We start from the raw sequence: 16,571 nt of genomic DNA, 5'->3' as shown, positions 1-16,571 counted from the left end.
TGTGTGTGTGTGTGTGTGTGTGTGTGTGTGTGTGTGTGTGTGTGTGTGTGTGTGTGTGTGTGTGTGTGTGTGTGTGTGTGTGTGTGTGTGTGTGTGTGTGTGTGTGTGTGTGTGTGTGTGTAGGTGTGTGTGTGTGTGTGTGTGTGTGTGTAGTGTGTGTATAGTGTGTGTGTAGTGTACACACCCAGTCATGAATAAAACATCCCAACACTGAGCTGTAAGCAGTTATTATTAAAGAGCTCCAAGTTGCAGGGGCCATTTGAATGCAGATGATGGAGGGTCATTATTTCTCATTATCCGGCTGGAGAAGTGAGCCTCCCCCGGGTGGAGCCCCCTCCTTGCATTTGGGGCCTGGCATTAAGTGTCAATATGGTGACCGAGGTGTGTTTAAGTCTGGCCCCCTGGCCGCCACCTGGGACTCTGAGCCGCGGTCCGTCTGCAGAGAAGAGTCGTGACGAGCCTAAAAGCCTTTAGTACCGCTGTCACTTCAAGGCGTGGTGCTTTTTGTCTGCCATGTTAATGATCAAGATGTGTACCACAGTATATGATTAAGATGTGTACCTACACAGTATGATCAAGATGTGTACCTACACAGTATGATCAAGATGTGTACCTACACAGTATGATCAAGATGTGTACCTACACAGTATGATCAAGATGTGTACCTACACAGTATATGATTAAGATGTGTACCTACACAGTATGATCAAGATGTAGCCTACACAGTATGATCAAGATGTAGCCTACACAGTATATTAAGATGTGTACCTACACAGTATGATCAAGATGTGTATCTACACAGTATGATCAAGATGTAGCCTACACAGTATGATCAAGATGTAGCCTACACAGTATATTAAGATGTGTACCTACACAGTATGATCAAGATGTGTATCTACACAGTATGATCAAGATGTAGCCTACACAGTATGATCAAGATGTAGCCTACACAGTATGATCAAGATGTGTACCTACACAGTATGATCAAGATGTAGCCTACACAGTATATTAAGATGTGTACGTACACAGTATGATCAAGATGTGTACCTACACAGTATGATCAAGATGTAGCCTACACAGTATGATCAAGATGTGTATCTACACACTTGTTCCACCACAACTTAAGTAGTTCATTTTTTATACTGGTGGCTTAGTAGGGCATACTGGTGGCTTGGTAGGGCATACTGGTGGCTTGGTAGGGCATACTGGTGGCTTGGTAGGGGCATACAGGTGGCTTAGTAGGGCATACTGGTGGCTTGGTAGGGGCATACTGGTGGCTTAGTAGGGCATACTGGTGGCTTGGTAGGGCATACTGGTGGCTTAGTAGGGCATACTGGTGGCTTGGTAGGGCATACTGGTGGCTTGGTAGGGGCATACTGGTGGCTTGGTAGGGGCATACTGGTGGCTTGGTAGGGGCATACTGGTGGCTTAGTAGGGCATACTGGTGGCTTGGTAGGGCATACTGGTGGCTTGGTAGGGGCATATACTGGTGGCTTGGTAGGGGCATACTGGTGGCTTGGTAGGGGCATATACTGGTGGCTTGGTAGGGGCATCAATATTTGGGGGGGGGGGGTCGGTTTCTTAAAATCCCAAGATTGATCTTTTAATCTCTGCCTTTTTTGGGTGGGTGTGTGAAGATCTTCTTGTATTGAAGGTTATTTCTAGCCTCCCGTCCTGAAGGTGACTCCAGCCTGATCGAATCACTATCGAATTGAATCGTACGGAAAGGAAATCCAATTGAAATGAGTAACCAGTGCCGATACCCAGCCCTAGTAGTACTACTATGTACACTGTACCATGTGATAAAACAGTCCCTGGTGCAGCACATGATGGGTCCTGGGGGTGGACGTGAGTGGCTCTGCCTGCCTGGAGACGCTGCACGTGTGGCTGGGCTGAGAGACGGATGGGCTGTGGTTGGGCTGGTGAGACGCAGCCCTAATGAAGAGTGAAAGACTCTCAGCCCCACCTCCTCCCGACGATTACTATCCAGCCTGTTCTGTGTCTTATATCTCTCCTGATGCCCCTGCTGTCTGTTAGCAAAGAGGAGAGCTGTCTTACGGTCAGCACAGTTACATTTTTATGTTATTTGTAATAATAACAGACCCAGAATCACGGTATGAATAAAGCAGGTGGATGTTGGAACACTTGTGTCTAGCGTGACTCAGGGAGTAATGTAAACGACCGGCACACAGTTGATATAAGATGCGGTCGCACACTCCTAGCTCCCAGTGCCAAGCTTAACCAGCGTTTCCATAGCAAAGCTATCTTTTTCAGGGTTACGTTCTCTATAATGACAGCCACATGTGCGTACGCATGCACACAACCCAAATAGTGATGTGCAAGAGACCCTCTCTCTCTCCCTCTCTCTCTCTCTCCCTCTCTCTCCCCCTCTCTCTCCCTCTCTCTCCCTCTCCGATTAGCACCTCCAAGTCGGGCTCGTTGGACCAGAGCGAGGCTGTAGGAAGTGATTTGGGTTCTTAATTGATCTACTGTGGATAACAGTAAATCAGATTAGGCCAAAGTAAACAGTGGTATCTTTTACAGCGGGCATTCGTTTCCTTGCTATATATTCCGTAATCCTCTGTAAGCCTCCACACACTGTGGTAAATAAAGGCCGCTATGTTTCCGTCTCAGGCCCCTCAAGTCGGTGAATAGAACAATGCCGACATACTTGAATACAAAGAGCCCTACTTTTTGGGGTTTTATGCCTTTTTCTATGAAAATAGTTTAATGTGAAATAAAAGACGGATTAAATGTGGTTTTCGGGGCCGAATGACCCGCATCCGGACTGCCACTCAAACACTATAGGTCCCCGGGAAAATAAGCCTTCAAGCTCTTCTCTCGCTCCATCACGGCAAGTCTACCCCTCTTTCTTTCTGAAATGCGGACTTTGAAGGATTTGCTTAAGGAGTGTATCGGACCAGAAAGGCCCTCTGAAGGCCCCGTCTATAGACTGAAGTTACCAGGGTTTCTCCCGTCTGCTTTTGAAAGGAACCACTTGCCTGGCAGAAGTTTCCACTATATTCACTTCACTGCATGTCCCCCCCCCCCCCCCCCCCCCCCCATGTGAAGAAACAGGCTGTTTAACCCTTTAGATGTTTCCTCAGAATCTCATCTTTACATCCTAGAACACCATAGATACAGGATTAATGTTGTGTTAATTAAGTTGTGTTCTCAATGAAAGCATTAGATGGGGGAGTAAACAGACATATCAAAGACTAATGTTACCTAATGTTTTTAATTAATTGGCTTAGGATTCTGCAAAGGTTTTCCTGAGTTTGTTATGTTCTCTAGTGTTTCTTATTATGGTGTTCTAATCATTTATTGAGCTCACCTGAGGTGACCCACGCAACTAGGGCAGAGGCGAGAATGAAAAATACTCTTATAATAATCAAAGATAAGCATCTTTGGCAGCAGGTCAGCAATCAAGGAAAAGGATTAAATACAAAATTAGATGGGGGTGAGAGTGAGAGAGAGAGAGAGAGAGAGAGAGAGAGAGAGAGAGAGAGAGAGAGAGAGAGAGAGAGAGAGAGAGAGAGAGAGAGAGAGAGAGAGAGAGAGAGAGAGAGAGAGAGAGAGACTGCCACCTTCAGATAGAGGTCTTAATCTGTCCTGGTTTACATTTTAGACATGAGGTTGAGAGCATGGCTGTCCACTGGTGCCTCTTACTATTACCCATACCATGAAGACTGACCCATTTGCCACATGAGCACAGATCAAGATCAAATGAAATCCTGAAATGTTGTAAAAGTGTCACAACCAGCCCTCGAAGGGATTCAGCAGGTGTACATACCTCTGTTGCTTTAGAGATCGAATGTGATGTTTTAATGAAAGAAAAACAGGCTCTGAATAACAAACCCACGGCCGTGTAAATCCCTCATTGGCCTATAGTCACCAATATACCAGACATGTGATTCTCAACTGCCTTGCCTGCCCTCTTGCCATTCAATTGGATTTACCAGAGACCTCTCTGTGGGGGACGGTTACCAGAGGTTGACAGGGTAATTTCTGCCTGTCAGTCATGCCAGTCAACATGAACATAGCTCTTGTGTTTGGCATTTGCAAATATGCAAACTTAGCCAGCACTGATAACCTCTAAGGAAAACATACTCATGCTGTTGACTTAAACTGATAAAGTGGCATGACTTCTGTTCAGTGCCGGTTTAGCTCATTGTTAATAGACCTATCTCAAACCCTGCCCCTTTTCTTGATCCTCCAATCACAGCTGTCGCTTACCTCGGACTTCCTCGTACAAACTTTGTTTGTACGAGGAAGTCTGAGGTAAGCGACAGCTGTGATTGGATGATCAAGAAAAGAGGGCAGGGTTTGAGACAGGTCCATTGAGTGCTGAGTTATTCACACACACACACACACACACACACACACACACACACGCACACACACACACACACACACACACACACTCGTGCTGAAATTGGATTACAGCTGGATTAAAGGTACAATGTAGAATTCATTCATTTTTATCATCTAAACGTTTAAATAAAAACAGCTACTCAAAATACACATTCTGTTTTACTCAAATATATACAAACCCTACCAATATAAACAGTCTTTTTACAGCCTCAAAAGTCTGTTGCATGCTTTCAGCACTTGTATCACAGAGTCAGACATTCAAAACATGTCTTAGTAATTTAGTAAAATACTGCCATACTGCAGTCACTGGCTGGTTCTGGTTCTTTAAGGTAAAGGGTTAAGTCACTGACTGGTTCTTTAAGGTAAAGGGTTAAGTCACTGACTGGTTCTTTAAGGTAAAGGGTTAAGTCACTGCCTGGTTCTTTAAGGTAAAGGGTTAAGTCACTGACTGGTTCTTTAAGGTAAAGGGTTAAGTCACTGCCTGGTTCTTTAAGATAAAGGGTTAAGTCACTGCCTGGTTCTTTAAGGTAAAGGGTTAAATCACTGACTGGTTCTTTAAGGTAAAGGGTTAAGTCACTGGCTGAATGTACAGGGTTAAGTTACTGACTGGTTCTTTAAGGTAAAGGGTTAAGTCACTGACTGAAGGTACAGGGTTAAGTCACTGACTGAAGGTAAAGGGTTAAGAGTGCACAGCTTGGGAGGACAGCGGCAGCCAACAGGGTATATTGTATGTTTGAGTGCTGTTTGGTTTTCCCCAGTGCGCCACGCCGGGCCAGGCCATGTCAGAGGTGAGTGCTCTGAATGGGGGTTGTGTGACCCCCTCCGTGCCTGGGAGGGGATGCCCCCAGTGAGGGCGCTGAGGCGGAATGCTGCGGGCTCTCGAAGAGGAGAGGGGGCTTTGTCTCAGGGTCGAGAGAGAGAGAGAGAGAGAGAGAGAGAGAGAGAGAGAGAGAGAGAGAGAGAGAGACTCACACAGGAACTTGTGTTCCTCACAGCTGATGTGCTTTTTCTTTTCTTTTCTTTTGCTCCACACATTTTTTTATTTTCAATTATTCTGCGTAAATTGCAAATAGGGGTCCTATTATTATTATTATTATTATTATTATTATTATTATTATTATTATTATTATTATTATTATTATTATTATTATTATAAATTTAAATGTTGGAAAAGTGGAAGTTGAAGCCATTTGAGATGATCCAATTATATCCTGCAGGCCTGGATTAGCATTAATCCTCTGCTTATTAGTGAGCGCATAACCTCTTCAAAGCTGAAGTGCACAAGTCCCCCTCCCTTGCCCCGTATTCACTCTGCGCACACACACACACACACACACACACACACACACACACACACACACACACACACACACACACACACACACACACACACACACACACACACACACACACACACACACACACACACACACACACACACACACACACACACAAACCCATATTAAGCTCAGTAACTCTGGGTAGTGTCTCACAATGGAGTACATCTCTGCACAGTACACTAAATTCCTATGTGGAATGAGTGGAGCTATTATACAAAGATGTCCTCTTAAAAGTTGAAGGGCACCTTGTTCCCTCTTTCTCCCCCTCCTTTACTGTGCACAGAGACACACATACACACACACACACAGATACACACACACACACACACACACACACACAGATATACACTCACATGCACACACACACACACACACACACACAGATACACACACACACAGAGATATACACACACACGCACACACACACACACACACACACACACACACACACACATTAAGCTCAGTAACTCTGGGTCTATGTCTTACAATGGAGTCCATCTCTATACAGTAATGTGGAATACCCTGCGGTTCCTACTTCCTATGTGGGATACGTGGAGCTGCCATGCAGTACATTTACATTTACATTTAGTCATTTAGCTGACGCTTTTATCCAAAGCGACTTACAGTACAAGTTCTGTACGACAAGCCATCAGGAAGGGCACAACTCTTATCAGCTGAGTAACAATGTTCATCAAAGTGTTGAGTGCTACAGTGTAGGTTAGTTTATTAGGACAAGTGCATGACAGTAAGGCTAGTTAGGGTTAGATATTTTTTTTCTTTTTTTAATTCAGATAATGGTTGAAGAAGTGCGTCTTTAGTCGACGGCGAAAGATTGGACGTGTTTCGGCTGTCCTAACTGGGGTGGGTAGTTCATTCCACCATTGTGGGGCAAGGACTGAAAATAGGCGGCTTCTCTTTGATGACCCTCCCGGAGCTCGGATAGGAGTAGGTCTGAGGCGGCCAGAAGATGCAGAGCGTAGGGGTCTTGAGGGTGTGTAGTTAGAGACCATTGACCGGAGGTAGGCAGGAGCGGTTCCCTTTGCCGCACAGTATGCTAGGTCGAGGGCCTTGAAGCGGATACGTGCAACAAACACGTCGCCATCCTCTCAGTATCCAGGGTGATGTGGAGCTGCAGTATCCAGGGTGATGTGGAGCTGCAGTATCCAGGGTGATGTAGAGCTGCAGTATCCAGGGTGATGTGGAGCTGCAGTATCCAGGGTGATGTAGAGCTGCAGTATCCAGGGTGATGGAGAGCTGCAGTATCCACGGTGATGTAGAGCTGCAGTATCCAGGGTGATGGAGAGCAGCAGTATCCAGGGTGATGGAGAGCTGCAGTATCCAGGGTGATGTAGAGCTGCAGTATCCAGGGTGATGGAGAGCTGCAGTATCCAGGGTGATGTAGAGCTGCAGTATCCAGGGTGATGGAGAGCTGCAGTATCCAGGGTGATGTAGAGCTGCAGTATCCAGGGTGATGGAGAGCTGCAGTATCCAGGGTGATGTAGAGCTGCAGTATCCAGGGTGATGGAGAGCTGCAGTATCCAGGGTGATGTAGAGCTGCAGTATCCAGGGTGATGGAGAGCTGCAGTATCCAGGGTGATGTGGAGCTGCAGTATCCAGGGTGATGTAGAGCTGCAGTATCCAGGGTGATGGAGAGCTGCAGTATCCAGGGTGATGTAGAGCTGCAGTATCCAGGGTGATGGAGAGCTGCAGTATCCAGGGTGATGTAGAGCTGCAGGGTGATGGAGAGCTGCAGTATCCAGGGTGATGTAGAGCTGCAGGGTGATGTAGAGCTGCAGTATCCAGGGTGATGGAGAGCTGCAGTATCCAGGGTGATGGAGAGCTGCAGTATCCAGGGTGATGAAGAGCTGCAGTATCCAGGGTGATGAAGAGCTGCTCCAGGCCTGTAACGGCACGATTACCATAAGGCTGCAAACTAGCCTGTGCATTAGAATGAGGGGAATGTGGCCGGGGGGGGGGGGACAATGGCTTATCAGAAAATGAATCCTCAGACGTGTGTCTTTGTGTACGTGTTAGTACGTGTTAGTATGTGTGTGTTTGTCAGGGCCAGTGAGAAGGGATGCAGGAGATTAATGACAGGCCTAATGAGGTGCAAATGCACTAACGCCTGTGATGCAACTGGTCCTCCTAAATAGTAATAGTGTTTCCATCATTCCTCTCTGGGAGTGTGTGTGTGTGTGTGTGTGTGTGTGTGTGTGTGTGTGTGTGTGTGTGTGTGTGTGTGTGTGTGTGTGTGTGTGTGTGTGTGTGTGTGTGTGTGTGTGTGTGTGTGTGTGTGTGTGTGTGTGTGTGTGTGTGTGTGTGTGTGTGTGTGTGTGTGTGTGTGTGAGGAGCGGGGAGCGTGTGTGTGTGGAGGAGCGGGGAGCGTGTGTGTGTGTGTGTGTGTGTGTGTGTGTGGAGCGTGTGTGTGTGTGGAGCGTGTGTGTGGAGCGTGTGTGTGTGTGGAGCGTGTGTGGAGAGAGCCTGTGTGGAATGAGAAGAGCCCCGGGCTCAGATCCTATCAAAGCTCTCTCACATCCAGGAATCACAAACCAACAAATTCCCAATGATGTGATGATTGAGAGCGGAACTGGCTGTGGCTCTGTGCACACTGTGATAAGCCGAGAGGCAGAGTGTTGAGCTGCCGGAGACGCGCTCGTCTCGTACGCTGCTGTTCTGGCATCTTAATGACACTACTACCGCTAGTCTTTCTCTGGGTTATTACGATCTTTCCCTCTTTCTTTTAGCTTTTGATTTGGCAGCACGTGCCCTGGTGCTAGACGGCCAGGGATGGAGAATTGCGTGCGGTCGATTCCGAGTCCTAAACTCTCTGTTTGGGATGATTCAGAGTAGGGCTGTCCCCGATGTTAAGGATTTGGATAGTCGACTTTGATTGGCTGAAATTTACTTTCTGAAGGAATCGACTGAAGGCTCCTTGTCTTCTGCGAAAGCATGCAATTGGTCCACTGATGGATACATCTTGATATTTGTCTAGTCTAGTGTGTTCATTAGATGGGTGAAATCCTCTTTCAGTGCCTTCAGTGTTTTCTTAGGCAGTTTGCCTCTGGTATGCGCGCCATTAGCGTTAGCCACGCTTCTAGGCCTCTTTGCTTTTGGAAAGAATGATAATTTTTTTAAATTAAATATATTATAATATATATATATTTTTTTGCATTCGACTACGGCTCCTTTTGATCGACTAGTCGACTATTCGACTAATCGGGGTCAGCCCTAATTCAGAGTTACCAATCGTATTCACTGCTTTTACTGAACAGTATAGACTTAAGACCATCAGTTTGGGGTCATGGGACAAAGGTTATTGAGATAAGGCTAATACCTATTAGAGAGATCTAACATGCTGCTATGTGTAAAAAATGCAGCAAATCAAGTCACTTAGTTTTCATTTATAACATGTTTATAACATGGTTTCTCTGGGGTTTGGGCTTTAGTATTGGGGGAAATTCTGCAATACCGATGGACAGATATACTATAACAGTGTCTGTATCGGTGCAACCCTAGTTGACGATATATGATTTCAAAGGTTTGCACAGCTTTATATATATTTACCACAGGTTCTCATAGTGGGCAATACAAGCTTGACATTTGTATTATTTCCACATACGGGTGAAGAGGCAAGAATACCAGTACGCTCAAGTATCTTTTTCCATGTTCATACAGACACTTTATTTAAGTCTTCCTCTCTCTCTGGTGGCATTGTGTATTCAGAGTGGAGACAGAGAGGACACATCCCCCATTAGCACACAGAGCCTTTTAAGTGGTGCAGCTGAACTTAATTAGCCTCTTCTCCGTGACACACTGAGGCCCTTTCTTGCTCAAATTAATCTCTGCAGGTTAACTCGCGGCACCAACCCCACTGTCTCCGACAGGAGGTCAAATTTATCCTCTGCTGAGAAATGACTTAGTTAATGAGGGCTCTCTCCTCCACGCAGGCCCGCTAACTACCTTGATTAATTAAAGAGAGACTCTTTCCTAATTAAGATCCTATTCTGCTCAGCTGGACTGTGGACTGCCACCCTGGAAAGCAGGCCAAGGCAGGACTAGTAATTCACAGCTCAAGTGAAATATAGCTTTGCCGCTGTGTTTGTGTGGACACATTCGTAATGATATGGAGTTTTAATCATCTGCCATATGATTGTAGGTTTATGTATAAATCAGATTTGTGATATGCACTGTATACAGGACTTAAGCAACCTCAATGAGTAAAAAAGATAAATAATTTTTTTTAAAGGTACTATTTTCCATACTGAGAATGCTAACAGAATGCTAAAGACTTTCTCTCTCTTTGTGTCATGTCTTCTCCGTGAACCCAACTCGTTACACACAGCACTCACCCTGTTACGTTGGTGCAGTTAGACCAGTGGCGCATGTAGTAGTCAAGGAGATGACGGTCTCTTTCTCTCTCTCTCTCTCTCCCTCTCTCTCTCTCTCCCTCTCTCCCTACAGGTCAACGGTAAAGACCTGTCTAAAGCCACCCATGACCAGGCGGTGGAGGCATTCCGCGCGGCCAAGGAGCCCATCATGGTCCAGGTGCTGCGACGCGCCCCGCGCCCCAAACCGGCCAATCCCGCGGCCGACACCCAGGTGACGGACATTAGCACCCAGACGGACATCACCTTCCAGCACATCATGGCCCTCACCAAGCTGCCCGCCTCTGCGCCCACCATGGCTGTCCTGGAGCAGTACCTGCTGCCGGAGGAGTGAGTAGAGAACACATAAATAATATGAAACAGTACCTGAGGAGTGAGTAGAGAACACATAAATAATATGAAACAGTACCTGCTGCCTGAGCAGTGAGTAGAGAACACATAAATAATATGATACAGTACCTGCTGCCGGAGGAGTGAGTAGAGAACACATAAATAATATGAAACAGTACCTGCTGCCTGAGGAGTGAGTAGAGAACACATAAATAATATGATACAGTACCTGCTGCCGGAGGAGTGAGTAGAGAACACATAAATAATATGAAACAGTACCTGTGGAGTGAGTAGAGAACACATAAATAATATGAAACAGTACCTTTTTTTATATTGTGGCTTCATCAAAAACCAGCCTTACAAAATGCTTCATTATCACGAAAGCAAAAAAAAAGTTTCTCGAAAATGTCTCTTTGTAACTAAATAAACCATTCTGTGTTGTAGGTAATTCATGTTCTCAGTTATATGAAAGGGAAACATTTACAGTATGTATGACTGTATGGCCCCGATTATTAGATACAGATGACTCCCCTTTACGTCCCTGACTCACTGCCTGATGGGCACCACCAGCACAGCAGCAGCAGAGTAAACGCACTTCTCTTTCACTAGACCCGCTTGGCTCGTAAGACGTACCAAAGAGTAAACCGCGTCCCGTTCCTCCTCGATGGGGTCATTTTCCCACATAATGAAGGATACGGGACAGAAGGACAAACGTTACTTCCAGACCTCTCCTACTCTGAAAAGGTCACGGCGCCGCCACACTCAATGGAACCTGTCGCAAGTGTCCGTTAATTAAGATAGAGACGTCTCGCGTCGAGCCACGTTGGGATTCAAGCCACGTCTGCTGCGGGAGTTCATGGAATTGTTCCGCCTGTCACTTAAGGAGGTTGGGGGGGGGGGGGGGGGGGGCGCAACACGTCCCGGGGGAAACCCAGCTGCGCTAAGACGGCTGTGTGTTCATTTGTATTTGCATATTGATTCACGCTCTCAGTCTTTTTGTTTCTCTCTGTGTGGCCCCTGGACCTTCACACACACACACACTGCGGCAGAATGATCAATCATGGTTTATTTAATTGATTTGAGAATCGAATTAAAAACGTGGCATGTTAATTAGCGATTTGCCCCAGGGCACTGCTGTATCTGATTCAAGACTGACGTCTCCAAATGAAAAAGAGACAGATTATTTCCTTTTAAGATTTTCATGTAATATTTCAATTAAGGGGCAGAATTAAATTAAATCTAAACAGGCTGATATGTGTGTCTTTGAATTCAGGTTCTGTCTAGTTCCTAGCACCAGTGTGGCAAGTCAGTGTGCTTAAACTAAACAAACACTGTGTCTCTACTAGTCTCTGGAGATTGTATAGCATTGTACTACTTTCCAGCAGATCTCACTGTCTCATTACTCCTCTCAGGCGTCCTCCAGGACACGCTTACTTCGACCCCAACGACTTCCTGGAGGGGATACAGCAGGAGATGGAACGAGAGGAGCTGGAGTACGAGGTAACACTGCACGCCCTTCACCTCCACCCTCTCTCTCTCTCCCTCTCCCCCCCCCCCCCCCCCCCCCCCCCCTCCGCCGTCCTCGCAGGATGAAGATGGACACGCAGGCGGCCGCCGCCGGGGCCTTCCGTTCTGACTGACCCTCTGTTGTGTCTCCGGCCGCCGCCGCCGCAGGGCCCCTCGGTCTCCGCCGTCTCCTGACGCGTCACAGTTATTGATGGGAGCGGCCCACTCGCTCTGCCCATGAAGACGCCCGCGCGGCGCCCAGACAGACAGACAGACAGACAGACAGACAGACAGACAGACAGACAGACATCGAGTGGCTTGTTTGTTCCAGCAGATGCGAACCGGTGACATCATTACTTATCAGTGACAAGAACCTAATACGTCTTTGGCGAAGGTGGGGGGGGGGGGGCTCTACGGCTCCGTGGCACGATGGAGATCAGGCAGACTGTCTAATTGGATGCTACAGATAATAGGTCTGCAGTGATTGATCTGATGACGCTCATTAACAATGCCTACATAAAGGAGGTAGCCAGGAGATATAGACTCCCGGGTCCCTGGTGTGCTCCTCAGATGACCTCTGACCCCCCCCCCCCCCACACACACACACACACACACACACACACCGAATATAGAACACATAAATAATATGATACAGTACCTGCTGCCGGAGGAGTGAGTAGAGAACACATAAATAATATGAAACAGTACCTTTTTTTATATTGTGGCTTCATCAAAAACCAGCCTTACAAAATGCTTCATTATCACGAAAGCAAAAAAAAAAAGTTTCTCGAAAATGTCTCTTTGTAACTAAATAAACCATTCTGTGTTGTAGGTAATTCATGTTCTCAGTTATATGAAAGGGAAACATTTACAGTATGTATGACTGTATGGCCCCGATTATTAGATACAGATGACTCCCCTTTAATGATGCGAACCGGTGACATCATTACTTATCAGTGACAAGAACCTAATACGTCTTTGGCGAAGGTGGGGGGGGGGGGGGGCTCTACGGCTCCGTGGCACGATGGAGATCAGGCAGACTGTCTAATTGGATGCTACAGATAATAGGTCTGCAGTGATTGATCTGATGACGCTCATTAACAATGCCTACATAAAGGAGGTAGCCAGGAGATATAGACTCCCGGGTCCCTGGTGTGCTCCTCAGATGACCTCTGACCCCCCCCCCCCCCCCCCCCCCCCCCCCACACACACACACACACACACACCGAATATTTCAAGACCCTAGTTCAGTGTCATATTAATAATAATGACCATGTGAATAACTTGATTTATATAGCTTTTTGTGTACATTGACGATCAAAATAAAAGCAGCCATTGTGCTGTAAGGAGAGAGACCAAATGAAACAGTATAGAAGATAATGAAGAATAGAACAGGAACAGAGACTAAATTAAACAGTATAGAAGATAAAGAAGAACAGAACAGGAACAGAGACGGTAAAACGAGACAATAAGTAATGAATATAATAGTGTATTATTAATTGAAGCGGAGAGGTGAAGTTCTGCCCGGCCAAGGACAGACGTGAAGCACAGACAAACTCTCTGACCCTGTCCTCCGCACACAGTGTCCTTGTGAAGAGACACTCCATCTCTCGGGGACAGTGACTAAAGACCCAGTGACCTCCCTTCATGGATCTCTGTTCCGGTTGGTTTGGTTGTTAAGATCAAACTCAAGGAGTCAATGACCTACCTTGAAACTTTCTTCTATCTCAATATATACTGTATGTCCCCGGTCGCAAAAGGAACTTGCCAACATGATGGGAAATGTGCTTACCGTGTTCTCCAGAGTCAGACAAGAAGATAGATACTAATCTCCTCTCTTTGTGTTCAGTAGGCTATCATGCTGCAAGATAGCCTAGCTTAGCACAAATGAATGGAAGCGGATACGGACCACTAGCCTAGCTTAAAACTCTGGGAGAGGTGTTTTTTGGTCAACAGCTAGCTGGTCCATATTCTGCTTCCATTAATTTGTGCTAAGCTAGGCTATCTTGCAGCCTGATAGCTACTGAGCGCACAGAGAGGAAACTAGTATCTATCTTCTTGTCAGACTGGGTAAGCACGTTTCCCATAATGTCGGCGTGTTCCTTTAAGGGAGGTCCAGTCCGGCCGCTGCTGCCCCTGGGCCCCGTCGCCCGCTGCACTTGACTGCTGGTGGCTCATTTGCATAATGACATTACGCAACATTGTTAAAGAGCTTATTCTGCAGAGCCACAATAAAGGAATGAACTAGTCTGGACAGGAATCTAGATGAAAGGTAAGGCGAGAGTCTTTTCAGACCACCATTGTAAGGAGTAAAGGGAGTTATACCAAGTGTAGTCGATTGGATTAAAAGTTTTTTTTTGTTCTCACATCTCACTGTGTGGACAGCGTTCATATTCTGTTCCGCAGCAGATTAAGGGGTAGATTTCAGTGCTCAGCATCAACGCTTTGAAAACAGTTGACAGGATTAACCCTTTCAGCACCCCGGCCCCCAGAGGAACTGCCTGCACCTGGTATCTCAGGCTGCATCTCCTAGATTACAGGTGTTGACAAGTGACAAACGGGACTCTTCCCAGTTATGGGCGACTGCTGCCTCCTCATGCTGTCACTGAGACTATAGGAGAGACTGCTGCCTCCCTCATGATGTCACTGAGACTATAGGAGAGACTGCTGCCTCCCTCATGATGTCACTGAGACTATAGGAGAGACTGCTGCCTCCCTATGCTGCACTGAGACTATAGGAGAGACTGCTGCCTCCCTCATGCTGCACTGAGACTATAGGAGAGACTGCTGCCCTCCTCATGCCGTCACTGAGACTGTGTGTGTCTGTGTGTGTGTGTGTGTGTGTGTGTGTGTGTGTGTGTGTGTGTGTGTGTGTGTGTGTGTGTGTGTGTGTGTGTGTGTGTGTGTGTGTGTGTGTGTGTGTGTGTGTGTGCGTGCGTGCGTGCGTGCGTGCATGCGTGCGTGCGTGTGTGTGCCAAAGGACATGACTGCATACTTAAAACAACTCTGAATTCCATTTGTAATAACTTCAGTTTGATATATATAACTTCAGTTTGATGTATATAACTTCAGTTTGATGTATATAATTCAGTGTGATGTTTGGTGGTTTGATGGAATTTGACATGTCTGTGGATGTAGTCTGAGTTTTTGTGGATCTTGTGTGTTTCTTTGGGCGGGTCATCATAGGAAGTGGATTTGTACCGAGCCAACATCCAGGACAAGCTGGGTCTGACCGTCTGTTACAGGACGGACGACGAGGACGAGACGGGGATCTACGTCAGCGAGGTAATCGAGACTCAAGACAAAACACTTAATTCACCAAATAGATGACGTTCTGCGGTGGAATATAAGCAAGAGGTTCAGTAACACATCAGGACTTCACATGAAGTGCACCAGGAAAGCACAACAAACAATAGACTGTATGTAGATATATCAGTAGGGTGGACTGTATAAACGGTATGAATTTGCGCTACGGTATGGATTTTGACTATACCTTGTGACCGGTAGAGCAACTCTAAAGTAGCAATGACGTAACCACAGTGTGGAGGGAGGGGGCTGCTAGGAGTGGAGCTAACGTTAGCGTTCTGAGGCAGGGCTCTACAGTGCGACTATTTCACTCGCATATTGCCCCTAAAGATAGATATGGGCGAACTGGAAAAATTATTTAGGAGCACAGAGGCTTTGCGGCCATGGGCGTGTCAACGCGCTATCATTTCATAATAGACACGGAACAGAGCGGACCAGAGCGAACTAGCTCTTCAGCCCTGCGTTGCACACAGCTGTGACAACTTCTCTCGCGAGTCGCGCAGTTTCTATGTGTAATGTAAACTCTGTGACGGATCCAATAGTCTAACATGCTTTGCATCCTCGCCATACTGGAATGCCCACGTCGCGCTAAAATCTTAAGTAATGTTAACGGTTGATGTAGCCTCAGAAAGCTAACGTTAGCTCGACTCCTAGCAGCCTGTTGATGTAGCCTCAGCAAGCTAACGTTGGCTCCACTCCTAGCATCTCTCTCTCTCTCCTAACAATCCTGATTCGATTCTTGAACCTATTTTATTCCAAAGGAATATATTGATGGACATTAGCTATAGTATATAGGTCAGCAGCTGTAACAGAATATTTTTTTTATTATTATTATTTATGTTTCAACGACAAAAAAAGCCAGCGGTGGACCGACATAACAAACGTTGTCACTGTTTACTTGTGTAAGGACATGGTTCCTTTTCAAACTGTCGATAGAAAGGGCTTTAAAGACATGGTCAAAACACGATCCAAGATATGCGTTACCTGCCAGCAGACACTTGAGAAAAGGTTTTGCATTTTGATATTGCAGTTTTGCACAATAAACGTTCTTAAAATACCTCTGTACTATGTGAAATATGTCCTAGTAATACAAGAGTACAGTAATAGCTGCCATACCAGTGTTTTACCCCTTCAGAAGCATTTATATAGACATTTTAAGATAAATGAATATACCGTGATATATACCGTTACCGTCTATCCTTCAAATTATACCGTGATATAAATGTTAAAGATTTTAGCCCCTGAGTCTTAGCAGCGTGGCATATGTTAATGCGTTCAGCTGTGTAGGGATTATTAGATGAGTTTGCAGTTACCACTAGTGCATAGACCA

At 46.1% G+C, this 16,571-nt stretch overlaps 1 protein-coding gene across 2 annotated transcripts in view; it reads left to right on the top strand.

Moving 5' to 3' along the window:
- Nucleotides 1–16,571, top strand: part of pdzrn3b (PDZ domain containing RING finger 3b) — a 189,239-nt gene that overhangs the window by 151,998 nt on the left and 20,670 nt on the right. The window contains exons 4-6 of one of the 2 annotated variants that reach the window (XM_084316342.1): nt 10,176–10,429; nt 11,842–11,929; nt 15,122–15,220. The exons of the other annotated variant lie outside the window; for it this stretch is intronic. Coding sequence (XP_084172468.1) covers nt 10,176–10,429; nt 11,842–11,929; nt 15,122–15,220 — 441 coding nt within the window. The remainder of the gene's footprint in view (nt 1–10,175; nt 10,430–11,841; nt 11,930–15,121; nt 15,221–16,571) is intronic. 2 annotated transcript variants of the gene reach the window in all.

This window comes from Notolepis coatsorum (assembly GCF_963971535.1).
Source record: "Notolepis coatsorum genome assembly, chromosome: 6".
Taxonomy (NCBI): Eukaryota; Metazoa; Chordata; class Actinopteri; order Aulopiformes; family Paralepididae; genus Notolepis; species Notolepis coatsorum.
The sequence above is the reverse complement of the archived record's forward strand: the minus strand, read 5'-3'. Positions and strand labels throughout refer to the sequence as shown.